This window comes from Cucumis melo, chromosome 7 (assembly GCF_025177605.1).
Source record: "Cucumis melo cultivar AY chromosome 7, USDA_Cmelo_AY_1.0, whole genome shotgun sequence".
Taxonomy (NCBI): Eukaryota; Viridiplantae; Streptophyta; class Magnoliopsida; order Cucurbitales; family Cucurbitaceae; genus Cucumis; species Cucumis melo.
Window position 1 is genome coordinate 25,158,392 of NC_066863.1, and position 15,091 is coordinate 25,173,482.

A 15,091-nucleotide genomic window follows, 5' to 3' on the forward strand; every position below is an offset into this window, starting at 1 on the left:
TCGAAAATACACTTTTTAATCATTCAAAATTAGATTTAAAGGATTGAAAACATGTATTCGACTATGTGGTTTTAAAAATGACAAAAGTGATTCTAACTATTTTAAAATTACTTTCAAACAAGATAATATTATTATTGTTCAAACATTAAGTTGGAAAAAGTACACGAGATTAAAATTGAGTATGAATAGAGTAACTATGTCACTTCTAGCCCTCAATGAACAAGGATTCATGAGGTATTTTTAGATTTAAATAAGTGCTAACGTTCATTATGTTTACCGTTACCGCTGTTGTTGTTATTTTACGCTCAAGAACATATAATATTTTAATCGAAAATATGTATGTTAGTAAAGTTGGTATTTGTTAGCATTACATTGCAAACATATATTTGAAATTTCTTCAATAAGTCAATGAGTAAAGTTATTGTAAATGAGCAAAACCAACCTCCGACCAATAATTAGTTAGGAGTTCAAAACTTACGAGTGGGACAAAACCCAATCAAATCTTGCTTGGGATTGTCGCCCAATATGATAGTTTCTGAAGGCAAAACTCAAAATTTTTCCTATTTTCTTTTTAATAATTCACCTCATTTCCAAATTGAATGATGAATCTAACAACGTTTATCCTTTACGATTTTATTAAAAAAGTGTCGAAGTGAAATCTCATATTCATAAGTGTATAAGAAGATAATTATCTCTATCAGTACGAGATCTTTTGAGATGCAAGTAAAAGCAAAACTACAAAAAAGGATTTCCAAAATGGACAATGATACCGTAGAGATATGTGGATGTCCTTTGTCTTTATCAAAAGGATATATATATATATATATATATATATATATATATATATATATATATATATATATATATATATATATATATATATATATATTTAGTGAATTAATATTGAAAAGATGGAAAAAATCATTAGTTCATAACAAAAAAGAATCAAAATTTGAAGATTTATTATATATTGATTTGTACCATTTAGTTAAGTGAAGTATTTTCTATATTTGAAGATTTATGCTGGAAATCAAAATTAATTTATTGTCAAACCTCATGAACCTCAAGTACCACTCAATGCAAATCCTTAAAATAAGAGTAAAAAGAATCATTTAAATCTGAATCGTAATAGTAATTCATTTCCATTTCAACCATTTTTAATTAGACTATGTTTTTCATCGTTTTCAACTTTAAAATCTTACCGATTTGATACACGTTCTAACATCCTCTGCTACTTAGTAATTCTAACTACATTCCAACTCTTCAAACACCCTCTAAAAGTTATTACATTTCAACTCGTCAAACACCCTCTAAAAATTATTATATTTCAACTCGTCAAACACCCCGTAAAAGCTCACACGTTTTGGAGATAAATTTGTAGTTATGTTTCTTTCACTTTTATGGCATCTTTCCATAATTTCATATTTAGATACATTGGTCAAACTGCAATTTGTCAAAATGAGCAGCGAACACAAGTCAATCAACATAAATATCTATATGTTAGCAATTAAGAGATACTCAATTAAAATCTCCATACAAAATAATAATAATAATAATAATAATAATAATAATAATAATAATAATAATAATAATAATAATAATAATAATAATAATAATAATAATAATAATAATAATAATAATAATAATAATAATAATAATAATAATAAAACAATCAATTTTTATTCAGAAAATATATACTAGAATGAGATCTTTACATTGAATTAGAAAGTCCACATCAATGGCATATTCCTTTAGCAACTTCACAAGCTCACAGAATCCTTACAACTAAATCAATAGTAAGACACATAGGTCGAGTAAGAATGGGATAGAAATAGAAGGATTAAATTACAATACAATCCAATCTGTACAACAATTAGCTGGAAACTTATTAGTATTACATTACAAGACAACCTTCATGTTTTGTCTCCAAGGAGGCGATCCCTCGAGCATCGTGGCGTGGTGTGAAATTAAGACCAAACATCTCTTTGGAGGCTTGATCTGGTTCTACGTAGTTAACAAGTTTTGCAACAATGGCTGCGCTCTTTCTTATGTGATCCATATCTTTTGCATCGTTCCACACAAGATGAGCCAATTGCAATCTTCTATTGTTAGAATTCAATCCAATGCCCCATTCTACAAATAGGCTCTCTCTTTGTTTCTTTGTGAGTCTCTTCTCCATTTGTTTGCACAACATTTGTCTCTCCCGGTGAAGCGATTTCAAACTGGTCAATGGAGGGATCTCATTTTATTCAACAATCATGTCCAACCTATTACCAAATATAGCATAATGTAGAGAATTTGCAAATACGATAAACTTTAGATCTAACTCTCGAAGTTTATCAATGATACTAATAGACCCATGTTTGTAGGAGTCTGTTAGTGATAAAGTCTAGCAATAAGAATCTATCCGCGATAAAATTTATCACGGATAGATTTTGCTATATTTGCAAATCTTTAAAAACATTGCTATAGATTTCATCATTATTCTTAAAAGTGCAACTCATTGCAATTATCCCATATATATATATATATGTGGACCTCAAGGATTGGAAGTATATCGAGCTTACCTCAATGCTTGTGTCAATGTTTCACCGTTTCTGACAGTAGGATTTCCTCGACCAAATGTGTCTCTAAGAAAGGATAGTCTTCTCAACTCAACCTCCAAGTAAATGGAATCAGCTGGATCGCCACCTTGAAATAGAAGGAAAAAGTAGGTCCTATGCACCAATGAGACGTTACAAATATGCCACAGTTCAATGATGTCTTTTTGAAGTCTTCTAAATTCCGAAGGCCATTTTGAAGGACTTATCATCATGTTGTTATTATGGATTGGATCCACGCCAATATCTTCCACATTCTTCTCGGATTCAATGGGATTTGGCTTAGCCTCAAGCACCTAGAATACGAGACAAACATGTTAAAGAAAAATCATCCCTATAGAAAGCATGGAAGTAAGTAAACTGATATCGTCCATATTTTAATGTTAATGCAAGCAGTCAATGGCTTTTAGTTGTACAGTGGCCTAGTCCCTAAGAAGCATGGACATTATTGTAGCTTATCTAGCGTGTCCTTATTCTACTTGCACCCATGACTTGTATCTCTCTCATAGAGTAAACATTTAGCATCCATACATTAGATTACTAAAAAGGATGCGTAGAAGAAGGGTGTACTCACCGCTGCATCAAGAAGATGATTTTCACTGTTAAGATTGGATATCTGCTTTGTTGCACCAAGAAGTTGATTTTCTCCCTCAAAGTTGGATAGCCGGTCATGTTCTAGTTCTGTAGCTGAAGTAGTCACATCACTTTTGTCATCTTCGAACACATCAAAATTCTGTTCAATATGCGCATCTTTGGAAGCACTCTTCAGGGAAGTTTGAGAACGAGTTAGTGATGACCTCTCAGACTCAGCATCATATTTCAATGTATGAAGATTTACTTGGAAGCCCTCAGGTCTCCCTACGAAGTCTTTTCCAAGCCAAATTGGTGGTGTGCTCTGGAATTCCTTGATATTCTCCGAAGATAAGGTTCTCATAATAGTGGCTTTACAACTTCTACTCCTAGTTAGGCTTAATCGTCCAGAGTTACAGATATCTTTGTCCATATTCCATGGAGAAGGTTTCTCCGGGGATAGGATTACATAGAAAGGACTGAAGTTATTAGACTTACTATCTTCTTCTGCAGGGGATGATTCTAATTTACATTCTTTACTTTGTCCGTTATCAACTACTTTCGAGGTGGTTGTGTTTGCTACAGGTAACGGAGTGATAGAATTAACATATCTTTCTGGGCCAGAATTAACACATCTTTCTGGGCTGGAATCTGACATGGTAGAAACTAAGTATCTATTCATACTTGATTCTTCCATCTCAATACATCTAACTTCCTTACAGATGTCCTCAGAGTTCCCACAAGACAGTTCTTCAACTTCGACAAGATGTTGTTGAGTATCGACCAAAGAGGAAACCGTCGATGATACTCGTTGAGGGGATTTACCTTGCAGGAAATCTTTTTCAACTTCGACAAGATGCATAAAATTATCATCAGAACTAATGTTTAGTCCACCTGAATACTGAGAAGCATCAAAACATCCAGAAACATCACCGATGATTCGAGATTCTGCTGTTGCTATTGTCTTAGATGGGCGATTCTCAAAGTCCCATGATGACCGCACCCGTAATCTTGGATACTGATCGTCCAAATCTGCCTGGAACAGGATGCATGCAAATAACTAAACATCTAACTTCCTTAAGCTTCGTTTTATTACTGCATAACAAGAGAGTTTATTCAAAATGTAAAATGTCATACCGATGATATTAAAGGTTTATCCTCTTCAACCATTCTAAGCAGATCCTTAACCTGAGATTGTGCATGGTCCCGTTCCAAGGTAAGCTCTCTTAAGTCCTTTTTAAGCTGCATGATGAGACAAGTAAGGAAGAGCAAAGAAACAATTATATCAAGTATCACGCTAACGCCCTCCAAGGAAGTAAAGTTAAGAGAAGAATTCTATGGCAGCACATAGCAACCAATAAAAGGGGGAATCAAGTCAAGCCTAACCATATAATTGCAGTATCTTATTATGGCTGAGGAAAGAGTTGGACAACTCTAACCATAAAACATAAATTCATTTTTGTTTCAATATGATTTTTGTGGAATAAGTTTTTCTTATCGTGCAAAAGCCTGTCCCTGAAGAGATAGCAGCAACCACAAATTGAAGATGCAGCAACATGAGAGACATATGGTACCAAGTCAGTTTTTACGTATATACTTTTTTGAAGGGAGCCATATCTATGTCACTTGAAACATAGAGCTGATGTAATTTGGGCGATTGTGAACTAGCAAGTGATTTTAAACTATCAATATCTGCTATATTGAACCGATTATGAGAAGTTACAAAATGTCAAGTTATTCAGCGTCAAATCATGTAAAAGATAGAAAGGGAAAGAAAATTACCTTTTCAATCTGAAGATCTTTCTCTCTAATTAATGCGAAATCAGGTGTTCCAGAAGTTTGCACAGAGCTTTTTAATTCACTTTCCAATCTCGCCAATTCTCTTTGCAATTGTTTTACCAGTGCCTTATCAGACACGACTACGTTTACCTGAGCATTAGTAACAACTTCTTTAGCACAACTTGCAAAAAATAGTGTGTTTCTTGATTGCTCAACATGGATTTGAGCAGGGCTCATGGTACAGATGATGGCAGTTCTGGCATTGCCTCCCAAGGAAGATTGCAATATACGAGTCAACTTCGAATCCCTGAAAGGAATGTGTCCATTTCTTCCCTTGCTGCATCCAACAAGGAGTTCTATATGTCAGCAAGAACCAAAATATAAGAGGAACGCATAACTTATAAGGAGCTAATAGAAAGACTGTTTAAATACTATTTGCTCCCCCGACTTACTACATGTCCTATTTTCTTGTACTTCTAAAACATCCAAATTTTGGCCTTCTGCTTTGAAGAAAAACTTAAAAGGAGTTCTATATTATTATAACTCAGTGAGGCTTCTCCTGACGTACGAATAAGAAGAATTCTCTGTGCCAACAAGTTTTCACCCATAAAGGGGAATCTAAGAAATAACGTCTATACCGAGAAGGGTTCCCAAACCTCTTGACTGTTGAATCGAGAACTTTCTTACTGTGGTGCATACTTCTCTATTTATCAGTCATCATTTCCACTGGAATAAGAGCGCTATAGTGGGGAGACCAAAGAGAAGAGGGATAACAAAAAGGAAACTGGAAACTGTGGAGGCTAAGTTGGAAATGGAGTGGTGTAGAAGATTTTGGCAATGAAAAATGATATCGCCATAATGCTTAAAGATATTTGAACAGTAGCTGAAGAGATGAGAAATAACAAAGCAGAACATATCAGAACCTAGAGACAGTTTGGAGGAGAGAGGAAAGAAGGTTGAAGGAGGAGTCCAAGAATCCAGAAAGGAGGAGACTCCAAAGTACAAGAAGAAGCTGGAGTAGCCTCACTTTAATGGGAATGGTATAGGAGAACTTACAAGTGGATTGAATCTTCCAGGAGAATGGCATATCCAAATGGGCTAAGATGAAGGCAATTGTGTTGTGTATGGCAAGAGAGGCACTAGTGTGCTTCTTTTCTATATCAAGAACCTTTCAATTATTTGACCAAAAAATTGGAAGCGACAACGAAAAATCAATCACCTTTGATACAAGAAAAAGAGGTTTAGTTTACACTCTGAAAACTTATGGAGTCGTTTGGGGCAAAAATTATCTAAGACTATAATAACCTCCTTTTATTACAGCAAAAACTATTTAAAAGTCTCCCAACTTGCTATAGTATTTACTATTTGCTACAGTTTTTAATATTTGACATTTTTTTGCTACAGTATTTACTAATCTAATATATATCAAACTAAAACAGTCTACACACCAAACACATACTATTATAATCCAAACTAAAATAATCTACACCCCAAACATAAACTATTCTAATCAAACTATAATAACCCAAGACTATAATAACTCACCCCTTGCCCCAAACATCCCCTTAAGAAATAAATGACAAGTTGCTGCCTCCTCTAAAATCTAGGAATTAAACAGTTCTAATTTCTTGACTCATTTAAAACTAACAATTGGGCAGACCAATTGAGAGAACATAAAAAACAATTCAGTTATCACATCCACATCAAACCACAGTGGTGAAAAAAGAAAATTATATGCATAACTGGTAACACGGAAGTAGAATAGGCAAATTTCACAAAGTACCTGAGCTTACGAATAACAGTCCCAAGAGTAAGCAAACTGCGGTTTATGTGACAACCTTCTTTCAGACGTGCACCAGCTGATAACGACTGAGATGCACGTTCACTTCCCGCCAGATCAACAAAATTCTGCATTCAAGAATGATTCTATTTTGTTGATTTTTTCACCATTTAATCGGACCTTTGCCTTTCAGTGTAACAAAGGAAGAAAATTCTGTCTATACCACAGTAGCAGTGAGAGAACTCGACTTGTCCTTGCCTAAAAATTCACGAGCCGAGCTCTCAATCGTCTGAAAGGAAGGCATAACCAACAGTATTAATCAAGTGAATATAAAAATTGACAACAAAGAGACATATATCTATACCAATCTAAGAATCTGATGAGATCTGGAGCTTGCTTCATTCAAAGACGTCTCCCCTATCTGCCTTTGAGCTGCAAAAATAAACCAATAAAATCATGATTCATGGATATCTAAACAAAACTTGTTCCTGTAAAGGCGAGAAGATTTGAAACTGCCACTACCTTCGCAGAGAGATAAAAGTTGTCTAAAATGATTCCGGTCCCTCAGAGTTTCCTCCGTTAGTTTCTCAACTGTGGTTCCCCTCTATCAAAATAACTTGAAAATCAAAGATCATGAAATGAACGTACTCCGAAAGAGAGTGAGGGAAAGTCAGACATGGTTAGTCACCTCTGGATCATCCAGGAGTCTAAGAGGAGAACTGTCTACGCTAAGGAGGTCCCTCACAGATTCATTATATATCTCTATGGCAGAGAACTTCAAAAAAAACTCCCTCTCCGTATGCTTGACAAAATAAAAGAAAAATGAAATTAGACCAGAAAAAAGAGAAATATTATGCTGAACCATTTATCAGCATCATTTGTGCTTACCTTCTCTATGTAGTCATATATATCTTCGATAGTGTACTCCGTAATTCCAGTCATGGTGTACGTTTTCCCGCTGCTTGTTTGTCCATAGGCAAAAATAGTTGCTGTACAAACAAAAGTACAGTGAGAAAGAAAATAAATATGAAATTCATGTTAAATAAACAAATGCAAAGAGGGAAAAGAGTGGTTCTGGTTCGTCCATACAGTTAACTCCACTGACAACAGAAAGGGCAACTTCCTTGGCGCCCTCCTCATAGACCTTCCTTGTCGAGCAATCGCAACCGAATACCCTGTCTATAGCCGTTCATATAAGAAAAGGGGGGCCAGAGAGCAAAAGAACAGATAAGATTAAATATTCAGGATTACAGTGAAAGTAGTGCCGTAACTGCAGCAAAAAGTTGGAGAAAATTTAGGAACTCCCTGTTCCCGGAAATCCTCAATTCGAAAAACTAAAACCCAGAACAGAGAAGTAAAAAAGAAAAAAAAGTAGATCAAATTTGATGTATTCTTACAAGTGGCATCGACTCACCAAATGTATATGCAGATGGATACGAGCGTTCAGCCACCGAAAGCGCATTCCTGCATATAACAGTGTTGTCGTTAATGCATTCCCATTCCGAAACGTCATTCCTTGAAATCTCCTTCTCGTTCAAAGGGCGCACACGAACTGATACCAAAATTCTCTCTTCACGCCCAGATGTCTCTTCCATTATTACTTCGGCACCGACAGCTCCCATTTTTCGCCACCTCCTCTCGGCTACAAAGCCGTAAACCTTCAATAACTATGAAATTATGACCATTCACAAAGGGATCTCTTCGTACAAAGAGACAGCATTCCTCGTGGCCTCTTCCTTCAGCTACCCATAGTACTTTCTGCCGATCGATGAAGAACAATTTAGATACTACAATGTATCAAGTGATGTTAGGACCATACACAGCAGTAGGACCGACAGAACCTCACTGCCTCACTGCCTCACTGCTTTGCCTCCTCAACGATCTGCACCAACAAACTAATCATGGGTCAGACGGTGAGTGTAAATTCGCACACATTTTTTCAGCGTTTTCGTCAGAAGCATGAACCTAGATTCTTTGTCTTTTTAAAAATTAGCAAAAAACGACAGAACATGTGCATACTCAAAGGATCACAAACAACCGGCCATCAATTCATTCTATTATATAAACAATTTGGAGTTTTCTGATAATGGTCCATGTTAACAGACTGTCAAAGACTTCAAGTCTCCCCCATTCATTTTAAATCATTTTCCAAAACTTACAATAATCATAAACGAGCTTTAATCTCAGCTTCGAATATTCTAAAAATCAACTTCGAAGAATGTTTGTGACCTCGCCAAAAATCCGAGGGAGAAGAGGCAGTTCCGACTTCGATTTATAAATAAAATTAGAAATTAGTTTCTTCTCTTCAGAAAAGTCCACAGTCCATCCCAAATTTATCCTGGCTTCAACAGAATTCAAAAACTAAAAAGAAAAGGAAAACACAACAAATTCTCGACGAAAACAGAAACAACGTTACCACTTACCAGAATATAGGTAAAGAAACAAAATCTTCCTCAAAATTCCCACTAAACCGAATGCGGGTTACAAGAACGAAACAAGATCATGCAATGCCGAACACCTACAGTACCGCCATTGAAAATGAAGACGAATCGAAAACCGTGAAGTCAAACTTGACCATTTCAGCGTAGAGACAGATACCTCGAAGTCAGTCAGCCAGTCGCGTCCAGTAATCCTCCAATCCACACCGAATTGATCCTCTGTTACAAATCCAAAAACAGAAAATTAGGCGAAACAAGAAGAATCAATGAACAAATAGGGAAAGTAAAATCAGTAAAAAAAAAAGGAAAAAAAAAGAAAAAGAAACGTAAAGTTGAGTGAAACTGAACTGAAAGGACGTGAAATCTAGAGAAGGAAGCTGAGAATGAGTTCAATGTGGTAGAAGTGGAAGTGGTACAATAGAAGCACTGAAAATGAAGTTTGAGAGAGAGTAAGAGGAAGGTGTATGTGTATGTTCTTGTTCCATTGTTGAATGAGGCATGAAGGTTTGTAGTGGATCTAGAGATATTACAGTGGGGGGGGATTTTTTGTGTTTGTGAGGTGGAGAAGAGAAGAAGGAATGGTTATGGCGTCGACTTCCGTGGTTAGGTGTTAATACGAAACCTTTTCTCGGCGCCAAAGGGGGTTCCTTCGGTTGCTCTTCCTTGCTTCGCTTTTTCTTGACGTGAATTTACCACCTCACCCTTTAACCCCCTTCTTTAAATTCCACTTTTGCTTTTTTATATATATATTTATTCAAACATTTGTAAAAGTATGATAACAACAATTCAATTGTATCTCCAAAATTCAAAGAATACTAAAGTTACAACCATACTAAAAATTGATAAAAATTTAACCATTAATTTTAAATTTTGAATAAGTTTAATTTTAATATAAGCATTTTTAGGTTGCAATATTCTTTCGATAACTAACGCCGGTAAACTATTATTTAAATAGAGATGATAGTCAAGTAATAATTTGGTAAATTTTAATAAATATATCAATCCGACGAAATATCTACAGGTCGTTTAAGAAAATGAAAAATACAGACAGATGTTTAATTTCTTTTTAATATTTTAATTTTTTTATTTATTTTCATGCCTTTATTCTCTTTTTCTACTATTTCTTTTTTTTCTTTTCATCGTTTTTATCTCTTTCTCTTTTTTTTAGTTCAAGATCGTCTACCAAATATAAAAGATGTTAAAATAGAAAAAAAAAAAAACGTTTACGATCGTGTACCAAATTTAAAAGAGGGTGAATTTTTGTATTTTCGATCTGTAGACTTTTTCATTTTCAAAATTGTTAAATACGGTATAAATATTTTACTAATTTTTTAATTTTACGAATATTTTGATTCGTTTTATTATATTTATATTTAAAAATGACCCTGTTTTAAAAGGTAAAATACACTTTGAATATACCAAAATTTTCCTACTTTTGCTTGTTGAAATTTGAATTTTTTTTTTTACTTTTTTATTTTTAAAAAATTACATGTGTTGGTGAGTTTGAATTTGATTTTAAATAAAGACTTTTGAAGTTTGAATTTGATTTGGTTTCTATATGGTGCATGATTGTCTACTAGTTTTTCTTTTTCTTTAACACGAAAATTCACTCTCACACCTTTTTCTTTTTTTTAATCTAAATACGTATTTTACGAGGTTTTAATTTTTTTTTAAAAAAAAAATAGTAACTATTTATCGTTTGTAATAAAATATTATATAGTTTTGTTTTAGTGTTATCCTAACTTTTACAAGTTCCATAATATAATTTAATAACCTTTATTTTCATATTGTCATTTTCTTAACAACAAAATTGGAGTCTGGGAGATAGAGTGACAAAAATAAAACACAACCAAAATATAAAAACTAAAATAAAATGGGCATTTACAAAAATAGTAAAAAAAAAAAATTATGATCGTAGGATTCATGTCACTACATTTTTTTTAATTGTAAAAGTAACAAATTTAAAAGCGAATAACCCTAATATAACCTTCCGATAGCCAATTGACAGTCATCCGACACCATTAATTACTTATCATATTTGTCATATTCACAATATGCAAAAAAAATGTGCTATAAGTTATTTCTTTCTAAATTGTTTTGTTATCTGATACAATTTTCCAAATTATATCTTTAGCGTTTTCTAAGTATAGCACAATTTTTATAATATTTACTAAACATAGCAAACAAGGATAGACTTGATCGATAAACATGGATAGAATATAAAATTTAATTATATTTTTTAAAAATATTTTAACAGTTTTTTCATTTAAATAAATTTAAAATAAACTAAAATAATATTATTTTTAACCTATGAAATGAGCAAAGGTGTGACTCAGTTTTATTTTTTGACACTTTCAAATATAATCTAATGAACCAAAATATTTAAAAATATAGCAAACTTCCATATTCTATCCATGATAGACATCGGTAGACATTTATCAATGTCTCTAACATTGTTTATCGATGCATTTAATATATATTGATAGACTTTTATCGGCGATAAGATCTAATATTTTGTCATATTTTATAAATATTTTTAATTATTTTATCATTTTTAATAATTTTTCTTCACAGAAATTTAGTTTTGTGTAATAATAAGTGAAGCTCTAGGATTAGGAGTAAATTCACATTAATCTTAGTTAAATCATTGGTTGATATTTTTTAGATTTCACACTACTTTACATGTACATTTCTATTTGTTTTGTTATATTTCAGAATTCAAGTTAGCAAGAAGTTTCCAAATTATTGTTTTTTTTAAAAAAAAAATTATACATGAAAATTGAAATATATTTCTTCAAAATCAAGAGAAATATTAGATTGTTTTTAAATATAGCAAATAATTTGTTTTATTTGTAAATATTTTTAAGCAAGTTTTTTCATTTAAATAAAATTTCAAAACTATTATATCAAATTGTGAGAAAATTAAAATCCTCATTTTTTAAAAATGAAAAAAAAAACTTCAAAGGATAATCAAAGGAACCTATATTATTCAAAATACTAAGTAAAGTTTTCCTCACAATATAGTCAACAATCTATCTATATACCCTTTTTTCCTCCATATTCTTTAAAAAAATCTTAAGTTTAAATTCTTTTTTTAAGTTGTTGTTTGAGAACATTTCAAACAATTGACTATAAACAAACTTGAGTTCTAATAGGCATTTCAATTGTTTAAGCTGCCTTTTCTTTAGTGATTCATCATGTTGGGCCATAGATTATTGACTTTATGTCTTTTCCAAAGCTCAAATGACTTCAATACTAAGAATTCATGATCTTAGCAGCCTTTAACAAATTTTAAAACTTATTAAACTATATTAAATATCCACTCAAGCTATATAGAAAATCTAATAACCGAATTTTCGACGTGTGACCTACGATTAAGAGAAAATTTCATATTTATTAAATCATCTCATCGTGTACGAGCGACTAAACAACAACTTCACTATTAACCATAAACCTTCGTTTAATTTTAACTCGAAGAAACACCCTACACATAAACAATTACGGAAAACCATAATGAAAAGGACGAATGGAATCTCAGTAACATTTTAAATTATTTGAAATTATTTTAGGTTTGGTTGTTTGACATATTTATTAAATAATGATAAAGTAAGTAGAGGGAAAAAAGGGGAGGGAGGGGGCCTTAAGTAGATTTTCCTCCATATAGGGAAGCAAAGGAAAAAAGTAAGCAATTGTAGGGTTCATAATAGAGAGGAGTGGGCACAACTTTGACTAGAAAAAAAGGAAAAGAGAAGTATGTTGAAGCAACAAAGCCACGTGCTTTGCCAGAAACACTCAACAAATCCCAACCCTTCCTTTCCTTTTTCTTATATAATTGTTTTATACATAACAAAGAAGAGAAAATATGTCTTAAATAATCTTTGTTTTGGTCCTACCATCTTTTCTTATGTCAGTTCATTTTTAGTTATTTCATCTTTTAGTTAAATAATATGTTCAACTCGTGTACTAGGTAAAAGGACCCGGAAGAAGAAGAAGAAGAAGAAGAAGTAGTGGAAGAAAGAGAGGAAAGGGTTGATCAATATGCAGGAACTTGTAACTTTGTGTTAGTTGATCACGCGAAAAACTTGCATGTTTTTTTGTTGTTGTTGTGAGGTTTTCCGTGTACTTGTTGTTTAGACTTGCTTTTTTAGTTTTGTCTTGTTCTATAGGTTGGTTCGCGTGTGAGTTACTATACAAGTACAGTGTCAAACAAACCTATTGTAATCTGATGTTTAAATTAGTATAGATAGTGTATAATTTGGCTATGTATTAAGTTGGTTATGTTTTCATTTGGAGATTACTTTGACCAATTTAGTAGTTGACGAATTAGACTACTTATAATGTTCTCTCTGACACTCGAGTGTGGTTATGCCAATGACTTTAGGATGGTTGCAAGTCTCAAAGTTATTGAGGCTAAGATCCCGAGCTTGACTTAGTTACTTCCTTATTCATATATATTCTCCAATTTGGAAGGTTCGACTAAAAACCCAAGGCTTTAACTTTTCCTTCTGGAATGCATGTATTTTCGTGTTAACTTTCAATAGCACTTGAGTTTAAGCTCATCATAGACCTTCGTTGTTTTCGCCTAGACAACCATCAAAACAATATCTTAATATATATAGAGTATTAAGTTATCTAAGTAGATCATTACATTTTTATGAATAATTATAATGGATAACAATTTTACGGATAACGGTTAAGAGTATATAATATATAATAGTCAAAATATATATAGTTCAACTAGCTCCAAGTATGCAATTGATTTAAGGCTATAAGTTTGATCCACAACCTCACAATAATGTTTAAAAAGTAGCCCTCTACAACAAATATCAAAGTTTAAAATTTAAAAGACGAAATTAACGAAGTAGTGATCGAAGTTTGAAGAGTTGTAAATTTTTTAGATCTACAATGTAAAGTTAACATGGAATATACAAAATTGTTGTCTTTTAGTCACGTAATCCAAAAACACTAAAAAAACTGTAGAGAAGATGTTGAATGTGTGTAAAGTTACAAACTTCACTCATTATCAACTCAAGGAGTTAAATCGTGGATTCAGGAACTCATAACTCTATGAACTTCATAATTCAATTTCATTATTCATCATTCCATTTTATCGCTCTAAACGGTAAAGTTGTGCATAAATGATAATCTAAGAGATCTCTTCACAAGTGGCGATAGTGATATTCTTCTCGTGATTTCACATTCACCCTCGTACATTAGTACTGACTAGTAATATGGCATCTCATGATTCTGTTTTTCACTCCAAATGCTATTACCGAAAAGAAAGTTTAGATTAATTAATAATTACTATCCTCCTCGAATCACTCATAGTCCATAAATTTACTTTTCTATCTTTTTACATTTTAAAATATATCAAGGAAGCATTTGCAAAAGTAGTAAAAAAATTTATAATAACAAGACTCATGTTACTATATTTTCTATATTACAAAGGTAATAAATTTAATAGCGAATAGCCCTCTAATAATCCTTTTCATAGCTTTATAATATATCTAATTATTTATCGTATTTATTATATTTTCAATATACAAAAAATGCTATGAACTGCATTTTTCTAATTTTTTTTTATCCAATGCAATCTTTTCATATTAAAATAAATCAAAAAATTTACAAAAAGAAGTATTAGATTCTATCGACAATTGATACTAATAGATTATCTACGATATTAATAAACAACGTTGTAGAATTTAAAATTTAACTATATTTTATAAATATTTTTTAATAAGTAGTTTTTCTTTTCTTTTTTTTTTTTTTAACTAATAAAAAATAAATTCTTAAAGTGTACGGTTGAAGTTCTAGAAAAATATAATAGAGAAAAGGTAAAGTGAGAAGAAAAGGAAAGAAAAAAGGGGGGGGCACCTCATGCATGTGTCCACGCCGCTATGAGCTGTGCCCATGTGTGTCCCACC

General features: G+C 32.4%; 1 protein-coding gene across 2 annotated transcripts; it reads right to left on the bottom strand.

Annotated features, from left to right (window-relative positions):
* Window positions 1–1,655: 1,655 nt before the first annotated feature.
* Window positions 1,656–9,792, bottom strand: LOC103493175 (kinesin-like protein KIN-7F). Of its 2 annotated transcripts, none has more exons than XM_051087156.1 (16): window positions 9,516–9,792; window positions 9,328–9,386; window positions 9,153–9,247; window positions 8,144–8,611; window positions 7,819–7,908; window positions 7,618–7,718; window positions 7,418–7,531; window positions 7,252–7,333; window positions 7,094–7,161; window positions 6,953–7,018; window positions 6,733–6,857; window positions 4,953–5,286; window positions 4,308–4,412; window positions 3,175–4,206; window positions 2,568–2,896; window positions 1,656–2,267 (listed from the first exon to the last, which is right to left on the bottom strand). In XM_051087156.1, the coding sequence occupies exons 4-16, from the start codon at window positions 8,349–8,351 to the stop codon at window positions 2,246–2,248; spliced, it is 2,676 nt and encodes an 891-aa protein (XP_050943113.1). In that variant the 5' UTR covers window positions 8,352–8,611; window positions 9,153–9,247; window positions 9,328–9,386; window positions 9,516–9,792; the 3' UTR covers window positions 1,656–2,245. The 2 variants fall into 2 exon arrangements, with proteins under 2 accessions (XP_050943113.1, XP_008452052.1); XM_008453830.3 differs by having other exon boundaries at window positions 1,656–2,222; window positions 9,516–9,772.
* Window positions 9,793–15,091: the final 5,299 nt, after the last annotated feature.